Below are 27,472 nucleotides of genomic sequence, written 5' to 3'. Positions count from 1 at the left end.
TAGAGTATATTAATAAGTTTACACAAGTATACGTTTGGCAAAAAAAAAAAATCAAAAAATGTCTATCATCTATTAATATTATACAAGTAAAGCTGCGTAATTATATCAATCTTCTTGCTGAGCTCTCCCTCTCCTCATTCTCATTCTTGTTTTGGTAAATCATCGTTTTCAAACTTAATCATGTATTCTTTAAATTCTCTCAAAGTTGGCCAATCCCAATCTTCTTTCAGATGAACTTTCTCATGATGGATAATATGCCTCACGGCAAAATCCTCAGGTAGTGCAGCCAATAACCTTAATAACGTATTCTTTTTTGGGTGAAATTTGACGTCAACCCACCATTTGATAATTTTAGATAGCTCAGAAATCGACTTCACATGATCTAATAAGTGAATGTATTTAATCCATAGGGTATCGTTTGCACGTATTCCAAATTCATTACAGGATTGTTTGACATGTATTTGAAATTCTCGAATAGCAAAATGAGGTGCTGGAAATTCCTGCGTAGCTTCTGCTTTCAGTAATTGCTGTTGTAATTGCGTGTGTTTGTGTTTGTGTTTGTGTTTCTGCTCCTGCCCCGACATTTGTGTTTGTACTTGCTCAATAGCCAGGTCAAGCAATACCTCTAAGCATGGGGCATTCGGCAAATGATTTTTCAAAATTATTTCCTCCTTGTAAAAATCCCAAACATTTTGTTTTTGAAATTTTGCAATCAAACGGAAACATAAACTGGTAAATTGTATCGAAGTACTTGAATATTTCAAACGTAGCCTCTCAATGTAATGTTCGATGAATCGAGTATCGCGGTGGTTAATACAGTTGTCATTCCATTCATATTCCGTTGGATCCCATGAATAATGTATCTTTTTATCAGAACTTAAAATGGATGAATCATCCAACAAGAGACGCAAGTACTTTGCAAAGAACAAGTGCTCTTTGTTATTAAATACTGCACCAACACTCGAGTACATCTCATCAAATGTCTCAATTGTCTGCACAGGTCGTAAAAACTCCGTTAACAAGTCACCTGTTATCTTGGTTTTCGAATTCAAAAGCTTCCGAAACAATGCTAAAGCTTTGGCTTCGGTCATTACACGATCATTTTTCAATCTTTGAAGAAGCGCAAGCCAGATACTGGAGCTAAGTTCTAGTTCCAAAGAGCCCTTGGCAAAAAAACGTAGTGCCTCTTCTGAACTTTCTGCAAGCAATATCTCCGTTATAAAAGAAGCAGTTAAATCCTTTTTGTTGCTTGTTGTCAAATCTAGTGGAAACTTACTCTGCGCAGCTTTGAAAATTTGATAACCTTTAGTTTTGGAAAGTTGTGCCATTACAATTGCAATTCCCAAATAGGCCCTATAAGTCAAGGATCTGTGCCCATCTGGCCCTTTTCCAATAGAGTTCATCAAAATTTTTTGTGCATCAGCAACATGCATCCACTCAACGTACTGATACTTTACCAGAATAAGAGCCAAATTCCATATGAGATCGCAAACAAAAGAATCTTCCAATTCTATTTTGAAACCCATATTTCTAGATTTGGAAAAGTTGATCGTGTGCTTCAAAAGTGGCGCAAGTGAAGCGCTTTCAAACATCACAGCATGTCGTGCCAAATTCTTTATGCAAGCTTTTAAAGAGCTGGTGTGTTGTCGTTTCTGTTGCATAATTTGCAAAGTATTATTGATCCACAACTCGTATTGCATCAAGTATTCTTCTCTATAACGAGGTGTTCTATTCAAAGTATCAAACATGATAAATGCAGGAACATTGGAGTTCATTTGCGAAAACGCTAAAGAAACTGATTCTGAGGACATAATACCAATCCAGTTTTCAAGCGTCAAGATGTTTGTATTCTGACCCAATCCTCGAGATATATTATAAAAACTCCTTATTCCTTTTCCTAGTAAATCGTTAGGTGTGATATTAAAAGTAGTTGCTAAATGTTTAACATCCTCAGTAAAATCTGAATCGACTTCATGCTCTTTACATTTGTTATTTACATTGTAGAAAAACTCTTTATGAATAAACAGTACATCTTTGCCCTGTCGTAGACATTCAATAACACACACAATATGAAACACGCTGCTTTCTAATAACGTAGTTAAATGTGCTTGAGAATAACGCTTCCCAGAAGAGACCAAGGAGTCTGCTATTCGAAAGTCCACACTTTTATCCAAAGATTTAGCAAAAAGTGCAGTATATTCTATTCGAGGTTGTATTCGAACTTGGCTCTGCTTGTGTTGAGTCAATTTTTGATAAAGTTCTGTAACCACTCTTTCGTCAACTCTGTGTGCAAGGAGACTCGCCATGCGAGCCTGATAGATGCGACTCCCTTGGTTCGTTATGCATATACTCGATACACCTGTATACCTGCAATGATGTCGTGTTAACCAACATATTGTCATATCCTGTTCATGTCTTTCCCTTCAAGTGTGGGAGAATCTGTTGTTGTCAATCTTTGTCTATGAATTTTTCAGTTGCATCTTGGAAATATATATCTTTTCCTTTTTTCCTCTTTTTCTCTCTAAGTTTTTTTTCCCTCTTTCCTCCCTCCTCTGTTTTCAAAATGAAAAGTGGATAGCAAGAATCGCGCTCCCGTTTCTCTCTATTTGTATTTGCATCAATTTTATCTACTAATTCATGAAAAGCAAGCAGTAGCAACCGCTATCCCTACCCCTACCACATTTCAAGCATATAATCTGTCGATAAGCTTAACAAGATTGAAATAGTCCTGATTCTCCCCCCTCCCTAAATTTTAATTTAACTTTTTCAATTTTTTTTTTTTATTTAACCAATAGTTGACACATATGTATCAATTGAACATTTCTTTTTATTTTGGTTGCTAGAGAGCTCAAATGTCGGACAACCCGAACCATTATCATAAGCAGCTTCTTCGAGAAGCGCGTCTAGCAAAGAGGAACACCAATAACAATAGTAGTGATGGAGATAATGAAGAGCCTAGGAGAAAAAAAAGAAACGTCAAAAAACAATCTTTAAATAAGAAAACTACAGAATTGAGAGAAGAGCAAGACCAACATTCCTTTGACGAAAGCTCAGATTCAAATGATTTTGAAGATATAGATCTTGGCGTACGTGAACCACCATCAGATGCAAGTTCTGCGGAATCGGAAGATTTTGAAGAAATCTCATTAGATACGGGCCACAGCTATCAATTTGATGAGCAGAGCAACAATGGTTCAGCAGCTGAAGCAGACGCGTTAACTATACAAATACGAGCACCAGAAGAGGAAGATTTTGAGATAAGTAAGACGGGGAAAGGAAGAAGTAAAGTGAACTTTGTTAGCAAAGAAGAGCGACGAAGAAGAGTGCAAATCCATAAAGAGTATATTGCACTAATGCTCATTCACCTAATCTTGCGCAACAGATGGTGTAATGCAAAGGATATTGGTAAGAAGTTAAAACGAGCGTGTGTAACTACACAAACTCAACAACTACTTACATATGATTCCAAAAACTCACCTTTGCTTGGATCACGGAAGCTTTTGGATGCTTTAAAGAAAATCATGGCGATCTATAGTGAAAAATTTAGAATAACAGTTCAAGGCTTGGTAAGAAAGGATTGGCAGGAACTTGGAGTGATTCAGGAGGCAGAGGTTGTAACCAAGAATTTATTCAAGAAACTTGTTGCCAATTACAGAGGTAGTCGGGATGTTGCGGCACAAGGGTTTGTGACTTTATTGAGGGCTCTAGGCTTGAATGCAAGACTAGTTTTCTCACTACAGCCTCCTGACTACACCATTATTACCAGTCCAACGAAACTACTAGAAGAACATACAAAGAGCAATGTGCAGTTTATGGATTCACCTTATCCAATCTTTTGGGTTGAGGTTTACGACAAGTACAAAAACTCATGGATCAGTATTGACCCCATTGTTATGAAGATTATTGAAACGTGTCCGAAGAGGAAGAAGTCATCTTTTGAGCCACCTGCTACAGATGAGCGAAATCAACTTCATTATGCATTGGCTATCGACAAAGTGGGACGCATTAGGGATGTGACTCGGCGGTACTGCATTAATTATAATGCAAAGACTATTCGGAAAAGAATATCTTTTAGATCAAGTGAGGATGAAGATTGGTATGAGAATCTTTTACAAGCTGCTAACAGAGGCAAAAAGAGATCAGTTTGCGATATATATGAGATGAAAGAGTTTCATGAACGTGATTTGGCTGAAGGGATGCCCAATAACCTACAAGCGTTTAAGAATCACCCGCTTTACGCTTTAGAATCTCAGTTGCGTCAAAATGAAGTTATTTCTCCAAAGGACAAGTCCAGCGTTTGTGGGACTTTCCGTATAAAGAGTTCGGGGAAATTGGTGGATGTATACAAGAGAAGTTGTGTAAAGAGATTGAGGTCAGCGAAAGCTTGGTATATGAGAGGAAGAATATTGAAGATTGGTGCTATGCCCATGAAGACTAAATCTAGTGGAGTAGGAAATGGTGGTGGTAATGTGGCACACGAAAGTAATACTGACGATGAAGAAGTGCGTTTGTATGCAGAGTCGCAGACTAAACTATATATTCCCAAGATTGAATTTGAGGATAGGATTCCAAAAAATGCATATGGAAATGTTGATGTTTACACAGAGTCGATGATACCAGAGAATTGTTGCTTGATCCGTATTTCGGATACTGTCTCGTTGAAGTTGCTTCAAAAAACAGCTCAATTCTTGGGTATTGATTATGCAAAGGCAATTACTTCATTTGATTTTACTCAGAGAGGTAAGGGAGGGGCACGAACGCCAAATGCAAAAGAAGGTGGCATTGTTGTTCTCAAGATACACGAGGAAGCCACAAGGGTTGCAGTAGACTTTATGATTGAAATGGAGGAATATGAACGGAAAATGCAAGTTGAAGAGAATGCTTTGAAAAATTGGAGGTTTTTTTTACTCAAGTTGCGTTTGCAAAATCGTTTAAACAAATCCCATGGTGTTGTTAATGATGACAGCGATACGATTCAGTTTGCCAGTCCCAAGAAAAAGAGAGGGGAAGAAATCAAGAGAAATGAAGCAGAGGAAGAAGAGGAAACAGGCGAAGAAGAGGAAGTAGAGGAAGCAGACGAAGTAGAGGAAGAAGAGGAGCAAGAAGACTATTACGATGGTGGGTTTGTCGTTGACGATCATGCAATAGGCTTGAATGACTCGACACAACTGCAAGGTGGCGTATTTAAAGAATCTAGTTACATCAATAAGGTTAGTGATAGAAACGGAATCGACGATAATAGTGATGAAGAAGAAGAAGAAGAAGAAGTTTTTGATGGTGGATTCATTGTTTCTGATAGCGAACCAAATGATTCAAGAAACCACAATGACGCGATACGACATGATAAGGAAGAAGAAAAAGAAGGTGCGAAAGAGGAAACCAGCTATGACAAGGAAGTTGGTCAAGAATACAAGGAGATGAGGAGCAGCAGTCGTGGTCTTCGAAGTACTAGAAAAAGAGTACATAAATATGTTGAAGAGAACGATGAATTAGAAGATGATGGACAACGCAGTTCTCAAGTATACGACGACGATGATTCTCTGTCGGAAGCCAAGTTCAGCGAGCCTTCTTCCGATCAATCCAGTATGGACTTTGAATACGAGAGTGAATAGCTGCAATATCAACTCATTCAATTCAATATTTCTTTGCATTTCATACTTTTTATTTTCTATTTTTTATTTTTTATTGTATATTTTCTATTTTTCATTTTCTATTTTTAATTATCTATTTTCGACTTTTGATTTTTTCATTTAATTTGCGTACCCAGTTTCCTAATCGGTTATTATCTCACGCTACTGGTATATACCGCGGAACCAATTTCTGTTTTCGTATTTATTGCGTCAAACATAGTATCGTAAATTCAAAACTTCATTCTTGGCGCTGTAAAGTTTTTTTAGAACTGGCAAAAAATAAAATAGGTAAAGAAAGGGAAAGAAAAAGGGTAGTCATTTTCACTATAGGATTAACCGATACAAGCCCAGTATCAACAAAATTGATTTCTACAAAGTTTGTATAAACTTAACAAGTGGTTTCTCTCATCAAATGCCTTTCCCATGAACATATTATTTTGTTTGCAGTGTAAAAGCGCAAAGCGCATCAGTCTCTCATCCTCTTCTCCATATATTAATTAACCGCTGTAAATGTCACAAACCATAAACTTTTTTAACGTGTGGCGTAGAGGCAATTGAATTCAAAAAAAAAATAAAAAAAATAAAAAAAATTAAAATATATAAAAAAAAATAAAAAAAGGGTAATATCTGGGGAGGGAAGTTGAAGATAGAGCAAAAACGCAATATACTTTTAGGAACGGCATCAAAACAATATAAAGACCACAGTATATTCCCTATGTCTATCCAAAGGTGATGAGGACAACCACTTTCTCCTTTAACCTTTTCTCATTTGTCATTCGCCATTTGTTATTTACTTGAGGTCTTTTTTTTTCTTTTTTTTTTTCTTTTTATTTGAAGTTTTTAATTTTTATTCTATTTTGGATAAACACATTACTGAACATACCAACGGACTAGAATTGGAATTTAATATAATATGCACAACGAAGTTGCGGTGAATGTCTTGGGTACAATTGGTACAGTTCTTTGGTGCATCCAACTTGTACCTCAAATTATAAGAAACTTTAGGACGAAGAACTGTGAAGGTTTACCTCCACTCATGATGTTTCTTTGGGCTGCAAGTGGTGTACCGTTTTCGATATATTTTTTTGGGATAGATGGTTCTATTCCGCTAAGGATTCAACCACAATTGTTTACATTTTTCTGTTTGGTGACGTGGGCTCAGGTATTATACTATCCACCAAGCGTTGTGGCGAGGTGGAAGATGGTTGTCTTAGTTGCCACATTTGTGGTTATATCGATCGGATTGGAAGTAGGCTTTATCTTGTGGCTCAGGCCACTTCACAGGAGGGGAATTAAATGGCCCATGTTGATTATTGGAATCGTAGCATCAGTGCTCTTGGCCTTGGGATTGATCCCACCCTATTTTGAGTTGGCTAAACGGAAAGGGCGTGTTATTGGTATCAACTTTGTCTTTTTAACGATGGATTCATTGGGTGCTATTTTTTCATTATTAAGTGTTGTTGTGGGAGAGATAGACATCATGAGTATCGTTTTGTATGCTATTGTCTTTGCCTTGGAATTAGGTATTTTCACTAGCCACTTTATATGGTGGTTGCGGTTCGGAAGAAAGGAGAAGCAAGATGCCAAAAAACGTGAAGAAAAGGGAGAGGGAGAAGAAGAAGAAGAAGAAGAAGAGGAGGAGGAGGAAAGCGTAGGGGAAGAAGAAGAAGAAGATTCCTCACAAAGCGAGAACCTAAATATTGAATCAGAGCCATCAACGCCTTTAAATAACCTAAAAAGCGAAAAATTTGATGAACAGATAGTATAAAAAACTTTATAGTTGAATAAAGTAGAAATGAATGAAATAGAATAGATTAATTCATAGAGAAAATTCCGTGCAAAGTATTGTAGCTGCTAGTTAATTCCAACTTTCAAAGTACTTGATCATCCGCGTGATCTTCTCTCTATTGAAGCGAGGTGCAAATTTCAATAACGGAAATCTTGCGTGCTGGGTGCCGCGTTTTGTGTTTTGCGTATCCTTTTTTTTATTTTTTTTTTGGCTTGTTTACTTGTTTGTTTGCTTGTTTGTTTGTTTGTTTAATCTTATTCAATATGTAAATTCCTTAAAATACTCTAAAGCAATTCCAGGCCACTTTGAGATAGTTTATTCTCTTTTTTTTTATCTTCTTTCTTCTTCATTTTCAATCTCTCATCGAGAAAGCTTGGGGCATCAATCACTTTTGTATAAGAATGTCGACATTTCACCCATTAAACCTCGTTGAAGATCAGGCTGCAAAGAAAGATCTCGAAGACGAACACACTCGAGAGTTGCAAGTTGAACAAGCATACGATCTATTTCAACAAGCATTAAGGCTTCAAACAGAAAAACAATGGACCCAAGCATATCAAGTTTATGAGAAAATAATGTCGATAGACATCATCGCCAATCATTTTTATGAAGAATCAGATCATTTACTTGGAATACAAAATGGATCGTTCAATTCATTAGCCGATGGTCTTCAACAGTTGGCTCCCAATGTGAAAAATTTAAGATACTTGATTTTCCGTAATCGAGGAATTCTCTTGTTTAGTATGTTGGAATTAGAACTGGCGAAGGACAATTTAAACACTTTGGAAGATGAAAAGGACGATACCAATATTGCAGCGTGGGAGAAAAATACAAAATCTATGTTTTACACCATGATGGATGATTTCAGCATAGCACTCTTGTATAACGAAGCGGATGAAACCTTGTTGGAAATGCTACATCAAATTTTAGATGGAATTGGAATGCAAAGGATGGCTCGATTCACTTTGGAGTATTCAGTGAGTGGAAACGAAGAAAGCGATGACCCTCTATATGGGTTGCTTCCTCCAGACTCGCAATCAAAACAAAGACTATCAGAGTTGATATCTCGACTCAATTTCAAATCAAAAAATGTGCATGAAATAGCTTCACCGCTCAAACAAATACCTTTTCTTACCAAGGTCAAAAGTGACTTTAAAACTCAACAGCGACAACAAGAATTGAAAACGAATTTGGAGATAACTTTGAGTAATGAAAAAGAGAATCTTTATTGGTCAGATATATTCATGTCCTTAGATACTGCAGTGGGTGATCTTCGCGATGAGAATAAATGCGAGGACCATCAAAAATTGAAGCTGCGGTATCTAGATCCTTACCAATTGACCGAGGACTCTATTGAAACGATTTCTTTTACTTTGAAAGACCAGAATATACTCTCGTCTATTTCTAATTCCGACGTTGTTGATAAAGCAGTTGCGGTTTCAGCTGACGACAAGGCAAGCAAGGATAGCGACCTGCCAAAAGAAGACAGTTTGGAGATATCAGAGAAAGCAGACAATGAAGTTACGATTTCTAATAAGGAAATAGACGTACAAAAGCAACAAGTAGATGATTTTGAGAATGAGAGTGACCAACATTGTAAAGTTACTGAAACTGAGAATGTTATTGGCATCGCTGTTGCACCAAAAGCCAATACTCCCACAAATGACAAAACAAACGTTTCAAACACTTCTGATACTAAACAGCAAATACACAGAGCATCAAAACGTCTTGCTAGACTGGAAAGTGAACCATCGTTTCCGTCTGGACCAGTTCAACAGTCAAACTTTGCTGGATTGGATTATTTTGTTAGCCAACTAAGAGCATCTACGGGCGTTTTAGAAACTGACGAAATTTCTCTGTTTTATTTTGGCAAGCAAGTGTTTAAAGAACAATACAAAAATGATTTTTTAAAAATTGTGACAGATTGGCAAAACATATATCTGAAAGCATTTACTGCGCTTGGTAATCAAAAGGGGAAAAGCTCGGCAGATAATCTGAAACTATTGGATCTTTTGACAAGCTTTAGTGACAACGGGAAAGACGAAGCTAAGGACGTCAAATTACCTTTACTCGATGAGTGGGAAAATGGAGAAACCATTATTTCAACATTAAGTGGGAAAAAGATGGACTATTTTGATCTAAGGATTAACATATTAAAACATTTTTTGGTTGATTCACAAAGCCATTTGTTGTTGAACTGCTTTTGGGGAAAAGAAATAGCAAAGTATATAAGAGAATGGGTGTTGCATCTAGAAACATTTCTATTTTCAAGCCTCAAATTGAACATTGCAGATTTGACGCTTGCCGTGGGTGTAGTTGAACTACTCACGGATTATGAAATAACTTTGCAATCTCAGATTAAAGGTGCATTTAAGCAAAAGAAGAAGATGAACAAAACAGTAATTAATGGATTGAGTCAAGAAATGTTGACTTTGAAAACAATTATTTCAAAATGGAGCATATACGTCAAGTCACTGATTAGAAAACTAAGCAAAGACGAACACAATGATGGTGATGATAATAATGATGATGATAAATTATCCAAGGGGATATTACTTTTGCGTGCAAGGTTTCAATGGTGCTTGATACACAAAAACAAGGCTACTGCCACCGCACAGAATGATGATCTGCTGGTTCTAACATCGCTTAAAGAGCTTTTAAATTCTTCACAAGGACATAATTTGAATTTGAATATCCAATTCCCGAATTATGTCAATATTCCCGCACTAACGATAGAGAGCTTAAGAACTCAAATAATAGTGGTTTCTGTGTTGCAGCTTTTTTCGCAAATTTTGTTTGGTGACACATCCAAAGACAATGCAAACGCCACTCGACTTCTCGAAGATATTTTGATGGACACAGGTTGTGAACAAACCGAGGCAATAGTATCCATCAAGAAATTCTTGAGTACAAATTCAATTGACCTTAGTTTGTCATTATGGAACGTTCTTTTGCAGTTTTATACCCTGAACGAACACTTGAGGGAACTGTCAAAAGATCTTGTTGTGGGATTTAAAGAAAGTTTACGCATACTTGACGTGTACCTAACAAGCGAACGGTATAGCAGTGGCACTGATGCATTCAGATATGAAACGTTATGCAAGGTTTTAGGATTCTGCAACAATAGTTTACGTTTACTCATTCAGCTGCTTGAAAAAAATAGCTGGCGATTAGAAGAATCGATACCTTTTGATATGCTAGAGCTGTTATTCCAGATATCTTTGCTCTTTGAGATTCACGAGGAGGCATGTAGCATGTCGTCTTATTACACTTCAATCAAATCTGTTTCCCCAACATCTTATAATGAACTTAAAGATATGTTTCTCCGGGTATCAGTATTGATTATTGCAAACATTAGGCAAGAATTGAGTACTGAAGTTTTACATTCTTCAATCAAGTTATTCCATGCTCAGTTGGGTGCCAGTGGAATTTGTGACTCTACAGGAGGTATATTCTTGAAAGCATCGCAAGAGTATTTAAGTGAGCCCACTTCGGCATCCGACTCAGTTGGACATGATATTGTGCAAATCATCAAGTGCAGGTACCATTACAATATAGGATTGGAAGATTTCACACCTTACGATCATGAAACACAAGCAAAAGAAGGATTACTGTTTGACGGTTGTCAGGAATTAGCCAAATATGTGCTTCCTTTGTGTTTCAAAAAGAGTACAATCCAAAATGTCCCTAGACAGGATATGAAAGTTTTGATTGAGGAAATGTATGATGTGATTGGAGATCCAGATGTTGAAGCCGATCCGATCTTGAGTAGAAACAAGGCAATTTTTGACCATTTCTTGGATGCAACACAGTTGAAATCTAGTATTTTCCGTGACGCATTTCACGGGTTGATGAGACTAGGGTTGGACAAAAAGCTGTTGTCCTTGTCATTGACATCAAATTACATAAACAGTAGTTTATACTACCTCCAAGGACTTTTGGTATTCACTGCGTATAAGCTGCGCAAGAAGAACATGCAAGGTAGGGCAGTGGAGATTGAAAAAGCAATATCTCTTTTCACTTACGACTTGGTCTGTGGAAGCAATAGAGTCGAGAGTTGGTATCTCATGGCTCAAGCATACGGCTATTTGGTCGAAGACGATCTCATATGGACATCAGATAAACTTACCGTTTTTGATCGGAAAGTTGGCACTGCGAATTTGCAACGAAAATCTATTCTATGCTATTTGATGGCAGTAAACGGAACCCTAGACGAATCAGTACGGGAAACAATTAAACCCATTGTAGGGGGTATGATGGCTACGTTTGCAACTGCTCTTTATGGGTGTATTAGTAAGCCAATGGATATGTTAGCGTTTAGAGTTCAATCTCAGCCAAGGTTTGTTAATTTGGACAGTAGCCAAAGTCGGAGTGGAGGATTGAGTATTAGCCATAGCAGCAACGCAACCAGTGCCAACACCAACAATAACACAAACAGTAGCAGTACCAGCACTAGCACTAGCACTAGCATCAGTAGTAACACCAGTGCTAATACAAGTACTAGCGCAAATACTTGCTTTATAACTGCTAATGAAAAGCCAGCAGTCTCGCAAATGTTTTGCTACAAGTTGATTCAGCAAGCGTTTCAATTAGCGTTAAAATCAGACAAGAATTGGGTCTACTATTATAAACTTTCCAAAGTCCAGAGGAAATTCGGTTATACATCGGCAACTGTACTTAAGACTATGATTCGTGCATGCGAAGAAGCTTCTCGAGTAAAACTGGCGGAGTCCGTGATCGAACCGCACTATTGTTTAGTATCTTTGTGTCTAAAGTATGTGGAGCGCAACGAGTTGACTCCGCAGAAGGCAGTGTCATATTTGCAAGCTAGTTCACTAGTCAAATTTGAAAGCAGTTCTGTCCTTGGTGATAATCAAGGAAAGCACAATTTCAACAACGGTAAAACAGTTGACAAAGACGACAAAAACGGCCAAAAGCAAAGAAATATTCACATAAACAAAGACAAGTTAAGTGACGTTGATAATGACAATGACGCTAACAACGACACTCCTAGAGAAGCATTTTTCAAGATCATTGTTTCTGCACTCAAACAGATTGATGCGGCTGATAAGAAGAATTGGCAACATAGACCTAAATATCGTTTATCACGTGTGTTATATGAACACTTTAACGATTTAGAAGGTGCATTGGACACATTATCAGATTTCATATCTTTAAAATCGACAAATAAGCAATTGGTTCTGATATGGAAACCCGAGTTTGAGCGTCCTGGGAAACATTTCCTTTATACCAACCAGTATGTGCAGTATTTCATTCAGCTATTGAATAAGAAGCAAGATTTAAACAGTCTAGTTGTTATGATGCCCAAGTTGAGAAGATCGAGCTCGATTATGGTGAACCTTTCATTGGTTTGGGAGATTTTATGTTCTTCGATATGCAAAATTATTAGAAAGTCATTAAATGTGGGGGATTCTTTTGTTTACACCGACAATTTTATAAATAATTTGCCCTACATTGCTTTCCATACTACGGGGAAGTACATTCTTGAGCAGTTCCAAAACGAAGGTATGCCAAACAGTACAAAGCCTCATTTATTTTATTTGCATGCATTAAATGAAATGCGAAAACTTAACAATGGGTATGGTCCTACGTCATTGGTGGATGATACTATTGTTACTGTTTATTTCAAGATCTATGAGCATTACGATAAACACCAAGTTCCCGATACATTGCAATCGCCAAACTCGAAGCGTAAAACGGCAAAGAAAGACGTGTTTCCAGTTGTCAATGATATGTTGAAGATTATAAGAAGGGATTTGGATGACGAAATGAAAGAAGTACCTGATATTTATAATGTTCTGTTGGAAAAATTGACTCTGATTTATGAAAAGAAAAACATTGATGCGGTACAACCTAGTGATGCAATTACAAATACTTTGAAAGATGCAGAGAAAAATACTTTAGTTACATCTGATAAGTTGGAGATTGAAAGGGACGATAATTTACGCAATCTGACCAATAATGAAGCTTTAACCAAATCGACAATTGGTGATATTGAGGTAAATGCAAAGGAAACTACAAATGGTCAACAGGTTAATGAACAGAGTATCCAAGCACACGGTGGTTGTAATAACCAAAATGAAAGCCGACACTCTGAGACAAGTAATGAAATAAAAGAAGCCAGTGATAAGGATGGAGACTGCAACTCTGAGATCGATGCTTACAAAGAATCATCAGAGCCAAATGAACAAAAAAAGAATGAGAGACTTCAAAGCGTTGATGATTTTAAAACTATTAAAGTCGATGGCAAAGACTCTTTACAACAAAAAAGAGCAGCGGAAGAACCTTTGGAGCGCCCTGCCATTCGTACATCTGCAGTGGAGACTGGTAAAGTTGATTGTGCGATAACCAATAATAACTTAAATACTACCACGACTACTACTACTACTACTACTACTACCACTACCACAAACAAAGAAGACCACGACAAGAGGCAAAGAAAATGATAGTAGAAACAATAACTAGTTTAGAAAATATGATTCATCTATTCTATTTCCTCCCTTCATTTGATTTGTAGTTTTTTCTTTTTTTCCTCAATTCCATTTGTAAATCACTGAATATTAGCACTAGTTGTTATCAAATTTCTTAACGAAAGATCATAAACAATCTTGTTTAATCTTTGCGAACTGTATTTCAAACTGTCGTATTTTTTCCTCAAGATATCATTCTTCAAGTCCAATAGCAGAAACCCATTTTGTATCTTGGAGACAATTTGCAGATTGATCAAGCCAATGGTATAATTAGGAGATGCCACATTTGCAGAGCCGATGGATTGGTTGATCACGGTTGTTGTTGTGTAGTCAACTATTATATCTATGAGTTTTAGTAAAGCAATCAAATAGGTCTGATAATTAATCTCTTGAACATTTAAGGATGAGTAAATTTCTGTTGGAGTTGCCATAACTCCTAACTTATCGCCATTGGTTACCAAATCGATATTGATTGGGTCGTTTTCGAATGCATTAGAGAGTACTTGGAAGTACCTTTTGCTTAATAAAATCTGAATCGAGTCTTCAATAAATTTATTGGAAAGACGTTCCTTCTGTCCAGCCTTGCACTCTAAAGTAGACAATTCTTGATTGAAGTTCTGTAAGTTTGTTCTGAGCTCTCCTTCTAGCTCCGCGTCTTTATTGATCACTTCCTTAAGTTTGTTTGGACTCGTTGAAGTCCATAAAGTTACTTGTGACAGGAATGGGATGATGGAAAGATCGAATCGGTGTTCAAGATCTTGCAATAACGATTTTTTATTTACGCTGCAAAAAAACAAAAAAAGAAGCAAAAAATGTTAGTTATACATATATATTTGGATTTAATAAAGATAGAAATGGAGCCATATACATACTCTTTTGCAATCTCTTCACCGATTTCAGTAAAGAATTGGTCTAGCTCTTGCATAATTGGTATGGATATAATATTGTTCCTGCCGATGAGGTGATGATGGAGTTATAGTAGCGGTGGTTGCTGCTATATTTTTTGCATGTAACGTTCCGTTCTTTTATTTCATAACGCGAGAAAATATTTCATTCTACAGCTTCAAATTCGAGTAATTGCTTTATTTACATTGTTATAATTCAATATATATGCAGCCAGAAAAAGGAGACACTTATGTATTCTTCTACTACTTATACCCTTTCTTTTCTCCTCTTTCTATTCTCTTTTCCGTTAACCTTGCTTCTCTTTTCTTGCTTTTAGGATAAATTTTTCCAGTTAAATGTCTCGTGGAATATCAAAAGTGCTTTGCCTTCCTGGCTATCTACAAAGTGGTGCAACCTTTGCCAAAAAATCATCTGGGTTACGTAAGGCTTTAACAAAACAATTGGGCGTGGAGTTGGATTATATAGATCCATGCCAAACAATTGAATCCCAAAGTGAGCTTGGGTTCCCATTAGCTGCGACAGAAGAGGAGTCTAAAAACGTTTGGAATTCAATAGTTGAGTCGGGAAACAATCGTCGATGGTTTGAACATCAGGGTCCATCGAAAAATGCAGGTCTTGACGATTCAATTCAGTATATTATCGATCACATAAATAATAATGGGCCATATGATGGTATAATTGGGTTTTCGCAGGGAGCCGCCATGGCTATCATGGTAACAAATTCATTGCAGCGCATGCTCCCCGCGCATCCTCCATTGAAAATCGGCTTATTCATTTCGGGTTTTTGCTTGACGAAACCTTCAGATGGCAACTTTAGTTCCGAGAACAAAGAAAGGATTGCCGAGATTACAGATTTAGAGCAATACAAACCAGAAGTGGTATTCAGTTCTGATGCTGAAAAATACCTCAAAATCGACGACGATAAAGGATTTGACACTGATGTTATCTTAGTTTATGGAGAAAATGATTCAATCGTGCCTGCTATTAGATCCAAATATGTATCGACTTTGTACCCGGCAAGCAAAGTACATTTTGTACCTCACGATGGAGCACACTACGTTCCGAACCAGAAACCTTTTGTTAGGAAAATTGTGGAATTGTTTGATCAAAAGGTTAATGAAAAGTTGTAGCCCAGCTTGTATACAAATCGGATTTGCCAAACAGATTAGAATTTATAGACCTTGTAAACCTTGTGGCATTTGTTAGTTATCAATAGACTTTAATATACTTGAGATATTATTTACAAAGTATTGCATGTAATAGGAATGATTTTGACGTAAACAAAGTTTTTTACAATTGGTTTTGTTATAGATGGGGTGATGTGGGAGAGGGGGGAAGAAGCTACGAGAGAAAGAAGGTCAGAGAGGGAAAAGACGCGGTTGACTTTGCGTTGATGGTGGTATGGGTAGTAGTAATGAAGGGGGGGGGGAGGCTATATGTTGAAATGCGCGTTCGTAGAAACAATCAGGAAATCCCAAAAGAAAAGAACAATAGAAAATAGGAAATAGGAAATAGAAAATTAAAAAAATAAAAAATTTATAAAAAACAACTTTTTATTTTTTAAAAAAAAGTAAAAGTGTGGAGGTCTTTCAACGTCGTATTCCGATAGTTTCCCTGAAGCATCAACTACGCCAACTATCAAATGCCCGAAGACTCATATATACCACAAGCTAAGAATGATGGTGCTTTTCAAGACCTGAAGCGACGTCGAGCAAATGATGGTCACACAGAGTTTTCGAGGAGAGATCGAGTGCATGATGTACAACCTGCATCTATTTATAGCAATGTTAAAGAGAATAAACCTGCATGGATGAGAAGCGCAGATGAGAATAAAGATAAGAAATATGATCAGTATGGGTCAAGAGTCGATAATGGTACATTGCAACAATCACTGGGAGTCGCAAAACAAGTACCCACTGCATCTGCTTCAACTACCACCGTTTCAGCTAAAGTGGAATCTTTTTCAGCTGAAAAGGCCATAAACACAGCCAATCCTCCTCCTCCATCTACTACTACTACTCCTTCTTCTACTACTTCTTCCTCTTCCTCCTTCCCCTCATCGTCATCGCTGTACCTGAAATACGGCAACATTGGGTTGGGTGGTAGAGGCACTGACCCACGAATGGATCGGGTTAAACGAAATAGAGAACAATTGGAACAGAGTTTATCGATCCGTGAACATCTTGCCGTTGAGGAGAATGTAAATGATGAAGGAAGTCAACCCAAGGGGGATGGAGAGGTTAATCCCTATTTGCACTTGGATGTTGCTAATCCATCAGTCATCCATACGCAGCGTGACGAGGCACACTATCGCACGTTCCATAGCAAAATAAGCGATAGAGAGAATCGAGACATCAATAGTATAGTGAGACAACATTACAACGAAAGGACGCAGCAGTCCAAGAGGCAAGGGCGAAGGACAATGTCGCCGATTTACAAGTTGCGGAATTTCAATAATACCATCAAGTACATTTTGTTGGGTAATTGGGCTAAATACAGTTCAGCAGAAGGTAACGCACCCAAGATATTTTCAGTGCTTGATTTGTGTTGTGGTAAAGGTGGTGATTTGAACAAATGTGAGTTTATTGAGATTGACCAGTATATTGGCATTGATATTTCAGATTTATCGGTGCGGGAAGCATTTAGTAGGTATTCGAAACAAAAGGCAAGGTTCAAATCGCACTCGGGCGCAAGAACGGCAAACAAGTACAATTTTGAAGCATGCTTTGCTACTGGTGATTGCTTTACGGAAACAGTACCGGATATCTTGGAACCCAATTTTCCAGGGATTATAGATCAAGCATTTCCTGTTGATGCAGTGTCGATACAGTTTGCGCTTCACTATGCGTTTGAGACCGAAGAGAAGGTGCGGGCCTTGCTTGTGAATGTTGCCAAGTCATTGCGTGTTGGCGGCACATTTATTGGAACAATTCCTTCGTCGGACTTCATCAGATCGAAAATTGTAGAGAAGAATATTCTGAAGGATGAGAATGGCAAGTTCAAGTTTGGGAACTCGTTGTATTCGGCTACATTTGACAAAGAGCCTCCTGCCGATGGTGTATTCCGTCCTGCGTTTGGTAATAGGTATACCTACTGGTTAAAAGATGCTGTGGACAATGTGCCGGAATATGTTGTGCCATTTGAAACTTTGAGAGCCTTGTGTGAGGAGTATAATATGACACTTCGATACAAGAAGAACTTTATTGATGTTTTCAATCAAGAAATCCCCAAGTATTTTAGCAAATTGAACAAGAGTTTAGTGGAAGGATTGAAAAGAAGTGATGGGAAATATGGAGCCGAAGGAGAAGAGAAAGAGGCGGTGGCGTTTTATGTAGCTTTCGTATTTGAAAAAGTAACTTAGCATTTAGAATTAACAATGGTAAAAAAAAGAATGAAAAAGAGAGCAAAGAAAAGAAAAGAAAAAAATAGAACGTAGAAAATGGAAAATGGAAAATGGAAAATGGAAAATGGAAAGGAAGAAGAATCCAAATGGGGAAAGCACGTCTTTTATTTGGACCTCCTTTGCACAATCGTATTTACACGTTTACATCTGTCTCCGTTGTCATATAGTAGACCTAAATAAGCCGCATTGTGCCATTATTTCTGTGGAACAGAAATTACTGTCATTACCATCTATTGAGGATAATAGAGAAACAAACGAGTTAAGTTAATATAGAAGAGTAAAAATAGAGAGTAGAAGTTTGCACTTTGGACTTTTATCAAATTGTATAGAATTATCGATAAATAACATATTTTACGGTCACAACAAGTTTAACGCAAATCAGTGAATATTGGTAGAGAATGGCTACTCCATTAATTCCTTTCACTTGAGTATTGTATGAGACAATTTAATTCTTACACTTAAGCACCATCCCATAATCATGGGGAAGAACTGTTTTGAAATCATTATGTCAGAATAGAGCCATTGTGGGTTGAAAATAGAATAACTGGTACTAATGAGCTAGGTAGCGATATTCTAGTACACAGCAGTCGCATTCTTAACGTCGACTGAAGGTGTTATGTGACACTAGTAGCCTGTTTCATTCTTCAAGAATTTTACCCTCTGCAAAAAGAAAAAGAAAAAGAATATGAAAAAAAAAAATCAGCCTAAGCAGATGTAGTCACTCTCAGTTGTTAAATTCTCATTTAATATTTGTACTTTATATGTTTTATCGTTGATTATTTTTATTATTCTTTGTTTCGGCAATGCTTTTGTATCAGCTGCTAAGATTATGAAGCGTGCTTCCATCTTCATAACCACTCTGCGTTAGTTGGCTTTGTTTTAACCTTGTTTTAACCATGTTTTTGCTTTGCTTTGGTGTGATGGAAGGGAATCTTGAGTACAAGAAGTTTGAAAAAAAATGGACACTGAGAGCGGTTGTTATGTACGAGGATAGCATTTGCATACAATAAGAATGCGGTTCCACAAAACCATAACAAATGGAAATGGGATGCAAATAGAAACCTCACAGATGGAAAAGTTTTTGATAATATTTAGGGGTGACAAATATGGTATGGTAAAAGTTGAGAAAAATGGGTTATTCCTGAAACATCAATACATTCAAAATTACATTTCACACAACTCCATGTGTATGTCAATTTTCAATTAGTTTGGTTCAGTTTGGTTTAGAAAATATTGATCGAGTATTTTTTTTTATGTTTAGGATGAGGATTTCATCTAAAATGTTTTAACAAAAGCGAAACAAATAAACAGAAAACTAGTTGATTGTTTATTTTGCGAATGACCATTGAATTTTTCTGTTAAAAGTAATTATTATCTAGTTGACGATGTTAAAAGGTATTGTTCATTTAGCAAAATTGTGTTTGAATTCCAGATAAACTCGAAAAACTAGAAAAAACAAATCACATCTGTACACTTAATCAATTTGGATGTGGAAAATGTAACAGAAACATTTTTTTTGTTAATCAAGTAACAAGTGAGTGCTTCTTGCCAACTGTTACCAATTTTCTTCATCTGTTTGTAATTTATTCCTCTCTTTGCTGTGTCTTGTCTCTTTTTTTGATGAACAAGTATCTGTTTTGCATGTAGTGTATTATCTAAAAGATCAACAATACTTTCAAAATTTTTGTTCACATTTCATAACCAGTATGATAGTATTTAAAGAAAAACGAAACAGACACTTACACACACACACTCCAAAATTTTCAAACAAAATGTCTTTGATTTTCTATATTTATTCTATTTTCCAAATGGTTGTGTAGCATGGTGTTTCCACTGTCGATGTTTTCAAAAGTGGCAATAAAGTTTCTTTATATCTTTTTTTGTTCTTTTTCAAAATATAGTTTAGACCAAAACCGGGTAGAGTCCCGTTGATGTTCCATTGCATCTTCTCTTTGTTGCAAATGACAAGCAAATTTTAGACTTGAAACTTGGTTACTTTTCTTCTTCAGTTTTGGTTTATATTTCCTCAATTAATCTTTCACAATAAGTAAACAAATTATCTCTCATTTCCAAGGTGCTGTTGTTTCTTTTTTTTTTATTCCATTTTACTGTGTATTTGCTTCTTATTATTTCATTATTTTCATTTATTATCATCATCATCATTTAGCTTGATTCTAAATTTCTTTTGAATTTCTTTTTTTTTTGTTATCATTTTCTGATTTGGTAAATTAAAGCAAGACCCTATCGAGCCAGCTCAACTCAAACCTTGTTTTGTTATTTCACTTGGCTTTGCAAACATTGTTGACAAATGTGGTTAAGAACTAGTAATATTTGAGGGTAGGGGGTGGAAAAGGAAAAAAAAGAAAAGGAAAAGAACAAAGCCAAAAGAAAAAGATAAATACACACAACCAAAAACAATATTGAGCAATGATTTGCTTCTGAAAAAACTGTTGTTTTGGTTGTTGTTTTGGTTGTTGTTTTGGTTGTTGTTTTGGTTGTTTTGGTTGTTGTTTTGGTTGTTTTGGTTGTTGTTTTGGTTGTTTTTTTGGTTGTTGCTTTAGCTGTGTATGTGTTTGTTTGTTTGTATGTGTGTTAAATTTTTGCTGCAAATTTTGTAAAATCCAATTTGAAACTCTTGTCCAAACTTCGTCACCTTGGTTGTGAGTCTTTTTCACACCTCGTAACACATAAAATGTTGACTTTTTATTTGGGCTTTTCCTTTTCCTGATTTATTCTTTTCCAATAAAGAGTGTTAATGTTGTATATTAGTATTGGTTTACCTCTCCAATAGTTGCCTTAAATTCTCAAATACAAGAGAGTAATTTTGAAATGGGTGTAGCTTACCAGTACAGCACTGGCTATCGAAAATAACCTGGAACAGTAAAAGTATGGTTAGTGAATTGTGCTTGTGTGTCCTAAGAGTTACCAAAAATACTTTAACAATTACTTAACTTCTTCCTCCTTTCTCTTTTAAAACTCGCTCTTTATTCAAAGTCTAATTGATTCCATCTCAATTATTTTTCATTTTTTCGTTTAATGTGTTTGAACCAGACCATGTCTATGGTTGGAGTTCCCTCTTTATATATATATATATGTTTATAATTATCCATCTAGTCAGTGAAGAGAGATTTAAAATTTTACGAGATCTAATAAACTATCTCTTGGATTCTTCATCGACTTAGTTTTGAACATGGATTAGTGGAAACCCATCTACAACCTATTTTTATTACAACTAGTAGTATTCTCTTCATAAAGAAAAGGAAAAAACTAAAAAAAAATTAAAAATGGAGATTTCCAATTCAACTGTTGATGAGGTAAACATGCCATCCAGGATATTGCCTCTAGTATAATCCTCTTTTTTTCAATCACTTTCTTTTCTCCGAGATCTTCACATGCAATTTTGAGATACCCCGCTCAGTGTAGTATGAAAATAAGTTATTGGAATATTATGGCGATCACTCAATTTCCCACCTTCAACTTCATCTCCAACTCCATTTCCATTTCCATTTCCATCTCCTTCTTCATCTGGTATCGTTTGTTTAGTTTGTTTAGTTTGTAAGTTAGTTTTTTTTAATGTTTTGTCTTTGTATATTCTAAATTTGTATATTTGTATATTTTTTGCTTTGTTCAATTTCTACACAGCCTCCCTCTTAAAAATTTTAAAGTCTCCTATCTCTTACCCAAAATCTGCTTTGAAGTATATATCTTGTATGCATATTGGTTTATTTTGTTGTGACTGCATAAGCTTGCGCTTTTTTTGCTGGATTGGCGTATCTGCAATGCAAGTTGATCGTTAACTCCTGCCAATTTGTTTACCGTTTTGTGCACTTGAGTTAAGTTTGTGTAATAATATGCGGCTCTTACAAAATATGTCTCGTTTTACTTTTATTATTTTTTTTATTTTTTTTTTCTAGATGTTGATGAGGGTGGAGGAGGGAAGTTGAGGGGGGGGGCATAAAGGAGAAAGGCTAGAGGCGGGAAGGCTAGGAGAAAATAGAGTGAGAAAGGATGAGAGAGGTGCAATAGTTTTCGTAACTTGTGCACTTGAACTACAGACTACCAACCTACATATTTGTGTATAGGTGTCCTCTTTTAATTTTTTGAATTTTCAATTTTTTGATGGTGGTGGTGGAACTAAGGCAGCGTAATAGAATTAAAACGAATGAAAGTCATTTTCTCAATGTAAGCGGGAACTTCAAATATCCGCCGGAACAAGCATTTAAAGAGGTAAAAGATAGAAAAAGAAGAAAAAAGGGGTGTGTGTGTGGGTGTGGAGGGAAACCAGACAAAATACAAAAGAACCAAAAAATAAAAATAAAAATAAAAAAAGAATTTAAAGAACAGAGGTTTGACTGCACTGCGTGAGTAACAATTATCGTACGGCGATTTTTGTTTCTTTCCTCTAAAACAATTGTAATTCATGTATGCTATTCTTACTTTCAACAAATTCGTTTTCGCCGCCGCCGTCGTCATCGTCATCGTTGTCGTTGTCGTCGTCTTCGCCGTTATCACTATTGTTGGGCACGCGCCGTAATCTTTATAATTTCTGATGAGGCTTTGAACCACTCTTTACTTTATATCAATTTTTTTATCTTTGCTTTTTGAGATATTTTTTTTTTAAAACATTTCAAGCCCTTCGTATTCACCATCAATTGGTTGATACAACGTAATAAAGGACAAAAACCCCAAAAGCAAAATTACAAGTCTTTCCAATTGGCAACTTTCGTGCCTTTTATGCGATTGGGCTTTTCTGTTGTTTTTTTTTTTTCTTTTCTTTGCCATACTAAATATAGAATCAAAACGCTTTTTTGAATTTTGATTAATTTTTGTTTTGTTTTATTTAGCTTTTTTTTTACACTCTTTTTTCTTATTTGGGGGTTTTCCGACGTTGGCACCAGTATCATCTCAGTTGATGTAATCTTGATGGACAAATTGCAGTTTGAATTGTGTACTTTTCCAACACTATATGTTTCCTCTTTTTTTTTCTGTGTTTTCTGGCCCATTCCTCTATTCTAGTATTTTATTGGTCCTTTTGTCAATTCTTTTTTTTAATTTTTTTCCTACTGTTATTTCTAAATTGTTTTTTTAGATTTTTAAAACTAATTTTTTTTGCATTAAAAAGTTTTGCAATAGACTAATAGTTGTTTGGTCCTCTAAGTTTAATTTCGATTAAGCTAACTTCGTATATCAAACACCGTTATTACTTGGCCCTGAGTCGTAATAGTAGACCTGTCTGTTTTTTCTTTATTTTGAATATGTCTAATGTTATAGTAAACTTTTGGAGTTTGGTGTTTGGGGGGGGTGGATAGAGTTTTTACTCTAAAAGTATTTTAGTTGGAAACAAGATTGGTGCCATATACTTGTGTTGCAAAAAAGAGATGAGAAAATTAAAGGCAGACAAACATATTTTTGGATGGAATCTTTCACATTAAGATAAGTAACGATTTAAATGCCTCATTCCCTTTTGTGAATTGGTTTCTGTTTAATCTACTCAATTACCACAAGGACAAAGAGAACATCTGTGTATGTGTGTGTATGTATATGTGTGCTTTTGTTTTTTGTTTTTTTGTTTTTTGTTTCCTGTTGTGTTTGTGTTTGTTCAAGAGAGGCATTGTAAAAACACATATTGTGGAAAAAGGATGGGAGAGGCACTCATCTACAATTATAACGGAAATGTGCCATAACTATATACCGTTTTGTATTATTTCACTTTGTATCTTTGATGTTGGTTGGTTCAACACCAACACTTGCTTCACTACAAAGTTAAAATTTAGTAACTCACAAGACTCAGCTAATTCGTTACAGTATTCATATTTTTATTCTTCTTTATAAAAGGAAACCCTCCCTACTACTACTACAATAAACTAAATGAAAAATAAAGTACTCAATTACACTAGACTATAATGGTATACTTACATCTTATTTTCTTTACTCTTTTTTACAAGAAATACTGGTCAATGATTCAAGATAAATATCATTCTTGCTACATCATCCCCTTTTTTTCTTCTAATCTTTGCTCTTGTCATTGTATACATCTACAAATATGCCGCCTTTTTCTATCTCTTGTGCTTTGTCTCTTTTTACAAATCCACCTTGGCTAAAGAGATATTAGTAACCAGAAAGAAATATTATATATATAGAAAGAGAATCTCGATTAAGTCGTAATTGCTATATCATGTGTTCAGATGGATCTGGCGGTAGTGGGTGTAGTGGTGGTAGTGGTGGTAGTCTTGGTAGTCTTGGTCGTGACAGTAGTAGTAACCAGTGCATAAGATCCACAAGATGCAAAATGCGTAGTTGGCAAAACAAATGTTGGGTATGTTAAACAATTACTACTACTACTACTACTACCACAACAACAACAACAGGTGGACAAAATACAAGCAAACAAAAAAAATTGTATATCAATGGCTGGTTCTTGCTTTTTGCTCTTTTGTTTTTCCTTTTTTTTTAATAAAGCTTTTCATATATTAAACAGCTGCAATTGAGAAAAAGAAAAAGAATTACAAAAAGCCTCAAGCCAGTTTTCAAAGTGGGATGAGGTTGGGGGGGGGGGGGGGGGGGGGGGGGGGAAGATATAGCGCACGGGATTACCTAATGGGGTAGAGGCTTCTCCTCCCCTTCTCCTCCTCCTCCTTCTCCTCCTCCTTCTTGAATGGAAATGTGATACAAATTAATGTCTGCATCACACCACATATGGATACAAAAATATATACTAGAGGTTGGTGTCTATCTCGATTGTGGTTTTTTTTTTTTGCATTGTCTCATATCCTCCAAAGTAGACTGAACTGTTTTATTCTCTTTTTCTTTTCCTTTCCTTTTCTTTTGGGGTATTCACATTCTTTTCCTTTCTCTAAAAATCCTCAACCAAGGTTATAGTGTGTATGACTTTTTTGCAAAAAAAACAGTTGCTGGCAGATGAGTGCATGTAACTTTTTAAAATAAAACAACAAACAAGCGAAGCTAGATAATTAGACAATACATACTCTTCAGTAAACATCTCTAGAGAAGGGAAGCTATTTGTAATCAATAATCCAGGGTTCTTATCCCTCCCCCCCTTTTCCCCCTTTACATCTTCCCCTCTCAACTACAATATAGTGCAACATCTAAGTTTAACCTTTATCTCCTGTGGTGGATTTAAAGAACAAAAGATATAGGGTTTGAGCAAAAACTAATAACGAATTCGAAAACGAAAACTAGAACTAGAACTAGAACTAATAAACACTAAACTATATCATGGTAGATTAAAACCAAAGCGATAAGTTAGTTTCTAGTGCATTTACGTGGGTTTTTATTTATTTCGAAGTCTATTGTGCTTGCTTTGCTTCTTTTTAGTCTGTATAATGCATAAAAATCAAATCGTACCGTTGACTTTATCCTTCGCCCGAAGATTAGAAAAAAAGGAAAAGGCAAAAGAATAAGAAAGTAAACTAAAGTGAAGTGAAGCTGACTAATGCCTTTTGCTTTGTTCTTTTGTTTTGCCCAGGAATCGTTAAAGAAGCAATTGAAAAAAAAAAAAAACAATGGATGAGAGAAAATGAAAATGAAAAACAAAAAGGACCAAAACGTGGATATGTTGGTTTACTTGTTTATGCTATTTTCATGTACAACTCCGTTTTCAACTTCAGATTGCTTGTGCATGTACATGAATGTGATTTACCAAAAAATTATTAAAAAAAAGAAAGATGAAAAATGAAGAAGAAGAAGAAGAAGAGGAAGTAAGAATCGGTATTGTGATCTTATTTGTATAATCATTTTCTTGTTAACTTTTTCATATTTTTTATTTTTTATTACCATTTTGGTTGAAACTTAGGTGCTGAAAACTAACATCACAATAAAGGATTTGTACAAACATAATTTTGCAACTATTTACACTCTTGTGGTTCAGCAAAGCGCATTGGCAAATCATGTCTTTGTTCTATTTTTTTTTTTGAGCGTTTGAGTTTTATAGTTGTAGTTTTTAGTTTGTAGTTCTTCTTTTTGAGATATTATTATTGAGAGACTGTGTTTTGATTACTCTTTATCGTTTTCTCTTTTGGCAAAGTGGGGCTCTTGTTGAAAATGATGATGATGAATTAACAAGAGAAGAAAAGAAGAGGTGGGTATAGTTCCGAAGTGGATATACGGTTAGAAGAATTTGTGGACATTAACTTGAAACTCGATGTAAAAGCACGAGGCGTCAAGTGCATCTTGCTTTCTACTCAAAACCAGAAATATGTCACCATGCTTTTTGAGAATATCGTAATACTGAGAGACAAACAAAAAAAAGAAAAGAAAACAATTAAAAGACAAGATAAAAGATGGAGAAAACTAGTGGCTACAAATTGCGGCTATAACTTATGTTGCCACTGTTTTCTGCTAGCTACTATCCCGATATCCGAACTATTAGTATAAAGAAGAAGAAGAAGAACAATAATAACAGCAGCAGCAGCAGAAACAAGAAAGTAAACTATTTTTAGTTCACCTTTGTTTCCTAGATGGTGCATTTCTGAAAATGAAAACTCTGGGGACAGCGGAGGGGAAAAGGAAAGGGAAAGGGAAAGGGGGTAGGTAAAAGAAAGGAGGGCAGAGGGTTCAACAGTTTCTATACTTTTTATCAATTGCATGGTAATGACTTTTATTTCTCATTACTTCCTTGCTTATGTACAAAAGATGTGTACATGGAAATACAACAACCTGTATTGTCTTTCTATTTTGTTTCTTTATTTTGTTCTTGTGGTTTTTTTCTATTATTGGGCCTTTGTTGTATGCGGAGCTGGTTACGTCAACAGAGAACATTACATTCACAGACACCCTTATACACAAATGATTTAGCTGATTGACAAGACATAAACACAATAAATAAATAGTTAAAAGAAACAGAAGAAGTAAGAAGCGAAATGGGAAAGGGAAAGGGAAAAGGAAAACAATAGAGAATAAGTCGAAGAATATTGCAACGAGTCAATGAATATATTCGGCCCGAGGTTGCTCGTTAGTTCAAGTCACCTTTTTTTTCCTCTTTTAACATATTTGTTTACTTATTCTGAGAGCAGTGCAGTACTTGTAACATTGTTTTCGTTGCAGATACTGCGCTCAGTAGACTTCGTTTAGTAAACACGAAGCACTAAAAGTGATTGCAAATGATAGAAGAATTTGGTGTTGAAGCAATTGTTGTGAGTTTATGAAATATTTTAGACAAGTGCCATTTCTAACAAAGACTAACGAACAAAAAAAAAAAAAAAATGAATTACAAAACCGAATTGTGAATTGCAAG

The 27,472-nt window shown here is 35.9% G+C and overlaps 7 protein-coding genes across 7 annotated transcripts; 5 read left to right on the top strand and 2 right to left on the bottom strand. All coding sequences in view use genetic code 12, as the record gives it.

The window, feature by feature from the left end:
* Positions 1 to 140: 140 nt before the first annotated feature.
* Positions 141 to 2,306, bottom strand: PVL30_003799 (uncharacterized protein; the record flags this gene model as incomplete). Its single annotated transcript, XM_001526366.2, has 1 exon — positions 141 to 2,306. One exon carries the CDS (start codon positions 2,304 to 2,306, stop codon positions 141 to 143), a length of 2,166 nt encoding a protein of 721 aa, XP_001526416.2.
* Positions 2,307 to 2,852: 546 nt separating this feature from the next.
* Positions 2,853 to 5,612, top strand: PVL30_003798 (uncharacterized protein; the record flags this gene model as incomplete). The annotated part of the gene is made up of 1 exon (XM_001526365.1): positions 2,853 to 5,612. One exon carries the CDS (start codon positions 2,853 to 2,855, stop codon positions 5,610 to 5,612), a length of 2,760 nt encoding a protein of 919 aa, XP_001526415.2.
* Positions 5,613 to 6,543: 931 nt separating this feature from the next.
* On the top strand, positions 6,544 to 7,398 carry PVL30_003797 (uncharacterized protein; the record flags this gene model as incomplete). The annotated part of the gene is made up of 1 exon (XM_061119502.1): positions 6,544 to 7,398. One exon carries the CDS (start codon positions 6,544 to 6,546, stop codon positions 7,396 to 7,398), a length of 855 nt encoding a protein of 284 aa, XP_060975485.1.
* A 422-nt stretch (positions 7,399 to 7,820) lies between these two features.
* On the top strand, positions 7,821 to 13,886 carry HIR3 (Histone transcription regulator 3; the record flags this gene model as incomplete). Its single annotated transcript, XM_001526364.1, has 1 exon — positions 7,821 to 13,886. One exon carries the CDS (start codon positions 7,821 to 7,823, stop codon positions 13,884 to 13,886), a length of 6,066 nt encoding a protein of 2,021 aa, XP_001526414.2.
* Positions 13,887 to 13,990: 104 nt separating this feature from the next.
* On the bottom strand, positions 13,991 to 14,835 carry tsn1 (Translin-1; the record flags this gene model as incomplete). Its single annotated transcript, XM_001526363.2, has 2 exons — positions 13,991 to 14,693; positions 14,783 to 14,835. The coding sequence occupies 2 exons, from the start codon at positions 14,833 to 14,835 to the stop codon at positions 13,991 to 13,993; spliced, it is 756 nt and encodes a 251-aa protein (XP_001526413.2).
* Positions 14,836 to 15,151: 316 nt separating this feature from the next.
* On the top strand, positions 15,152 to 15,946 carry FSH1 (dihydrofolate reductase; the record flags this gene model as incomplete). Its single annotated transcript, XM_001526362.1, has 1 exon — positions 15,152 to 15,946. The coding sequence occupies one exon, from the start codon at positions 15,152 to 15,154 to the stop codon at positions 15,944 to 15,946; it is 795 nt and encodes a 264-aa protein (XP_001526412.1).
* A 512-nt stretch (positions 15,947 to 16,458) lies between these two features.
* On the top strand, positions 16,459 to 18,177 carry ABD1 (mRNA cap guanine-N7 methyltransferase; the record flags this gene model as incomplete). The annotated part of the gene is made up of 1 exon (XM_001526361.1): positions 16,459 to 18,177. One exon carries the CDS (start codon positions 16,459 to 16,461, stop codon positions 18,175 to 18,177), a length of 1,719 nt encoding a protein of 572 aa, XP_001526411.2.
* Between the last annotated feature and the right edge of the window lie 9,295 nt (positions 18,178 to 27,472).

The sequence above is a fragment of the Lodderomyces elongisporus genome, chromosome 4 (assembly GCF_030384665.1).
Source record: "Lodderomyces elongisporus chromosome 4, complete sequence".
NCBI classification, from domain to species: domain Eukaryota; kingdom Fungi; phylum Ascomycota; class Pichiomycetes; order Serinales; family Debaryomycetaceae; genus Lodderomyces; species Lodderomyces elongisporus.
Note: the sequence above shows the minus strand (reverse complement) of the source record. Positions and strands in the feature narration are given on the sequence as shown.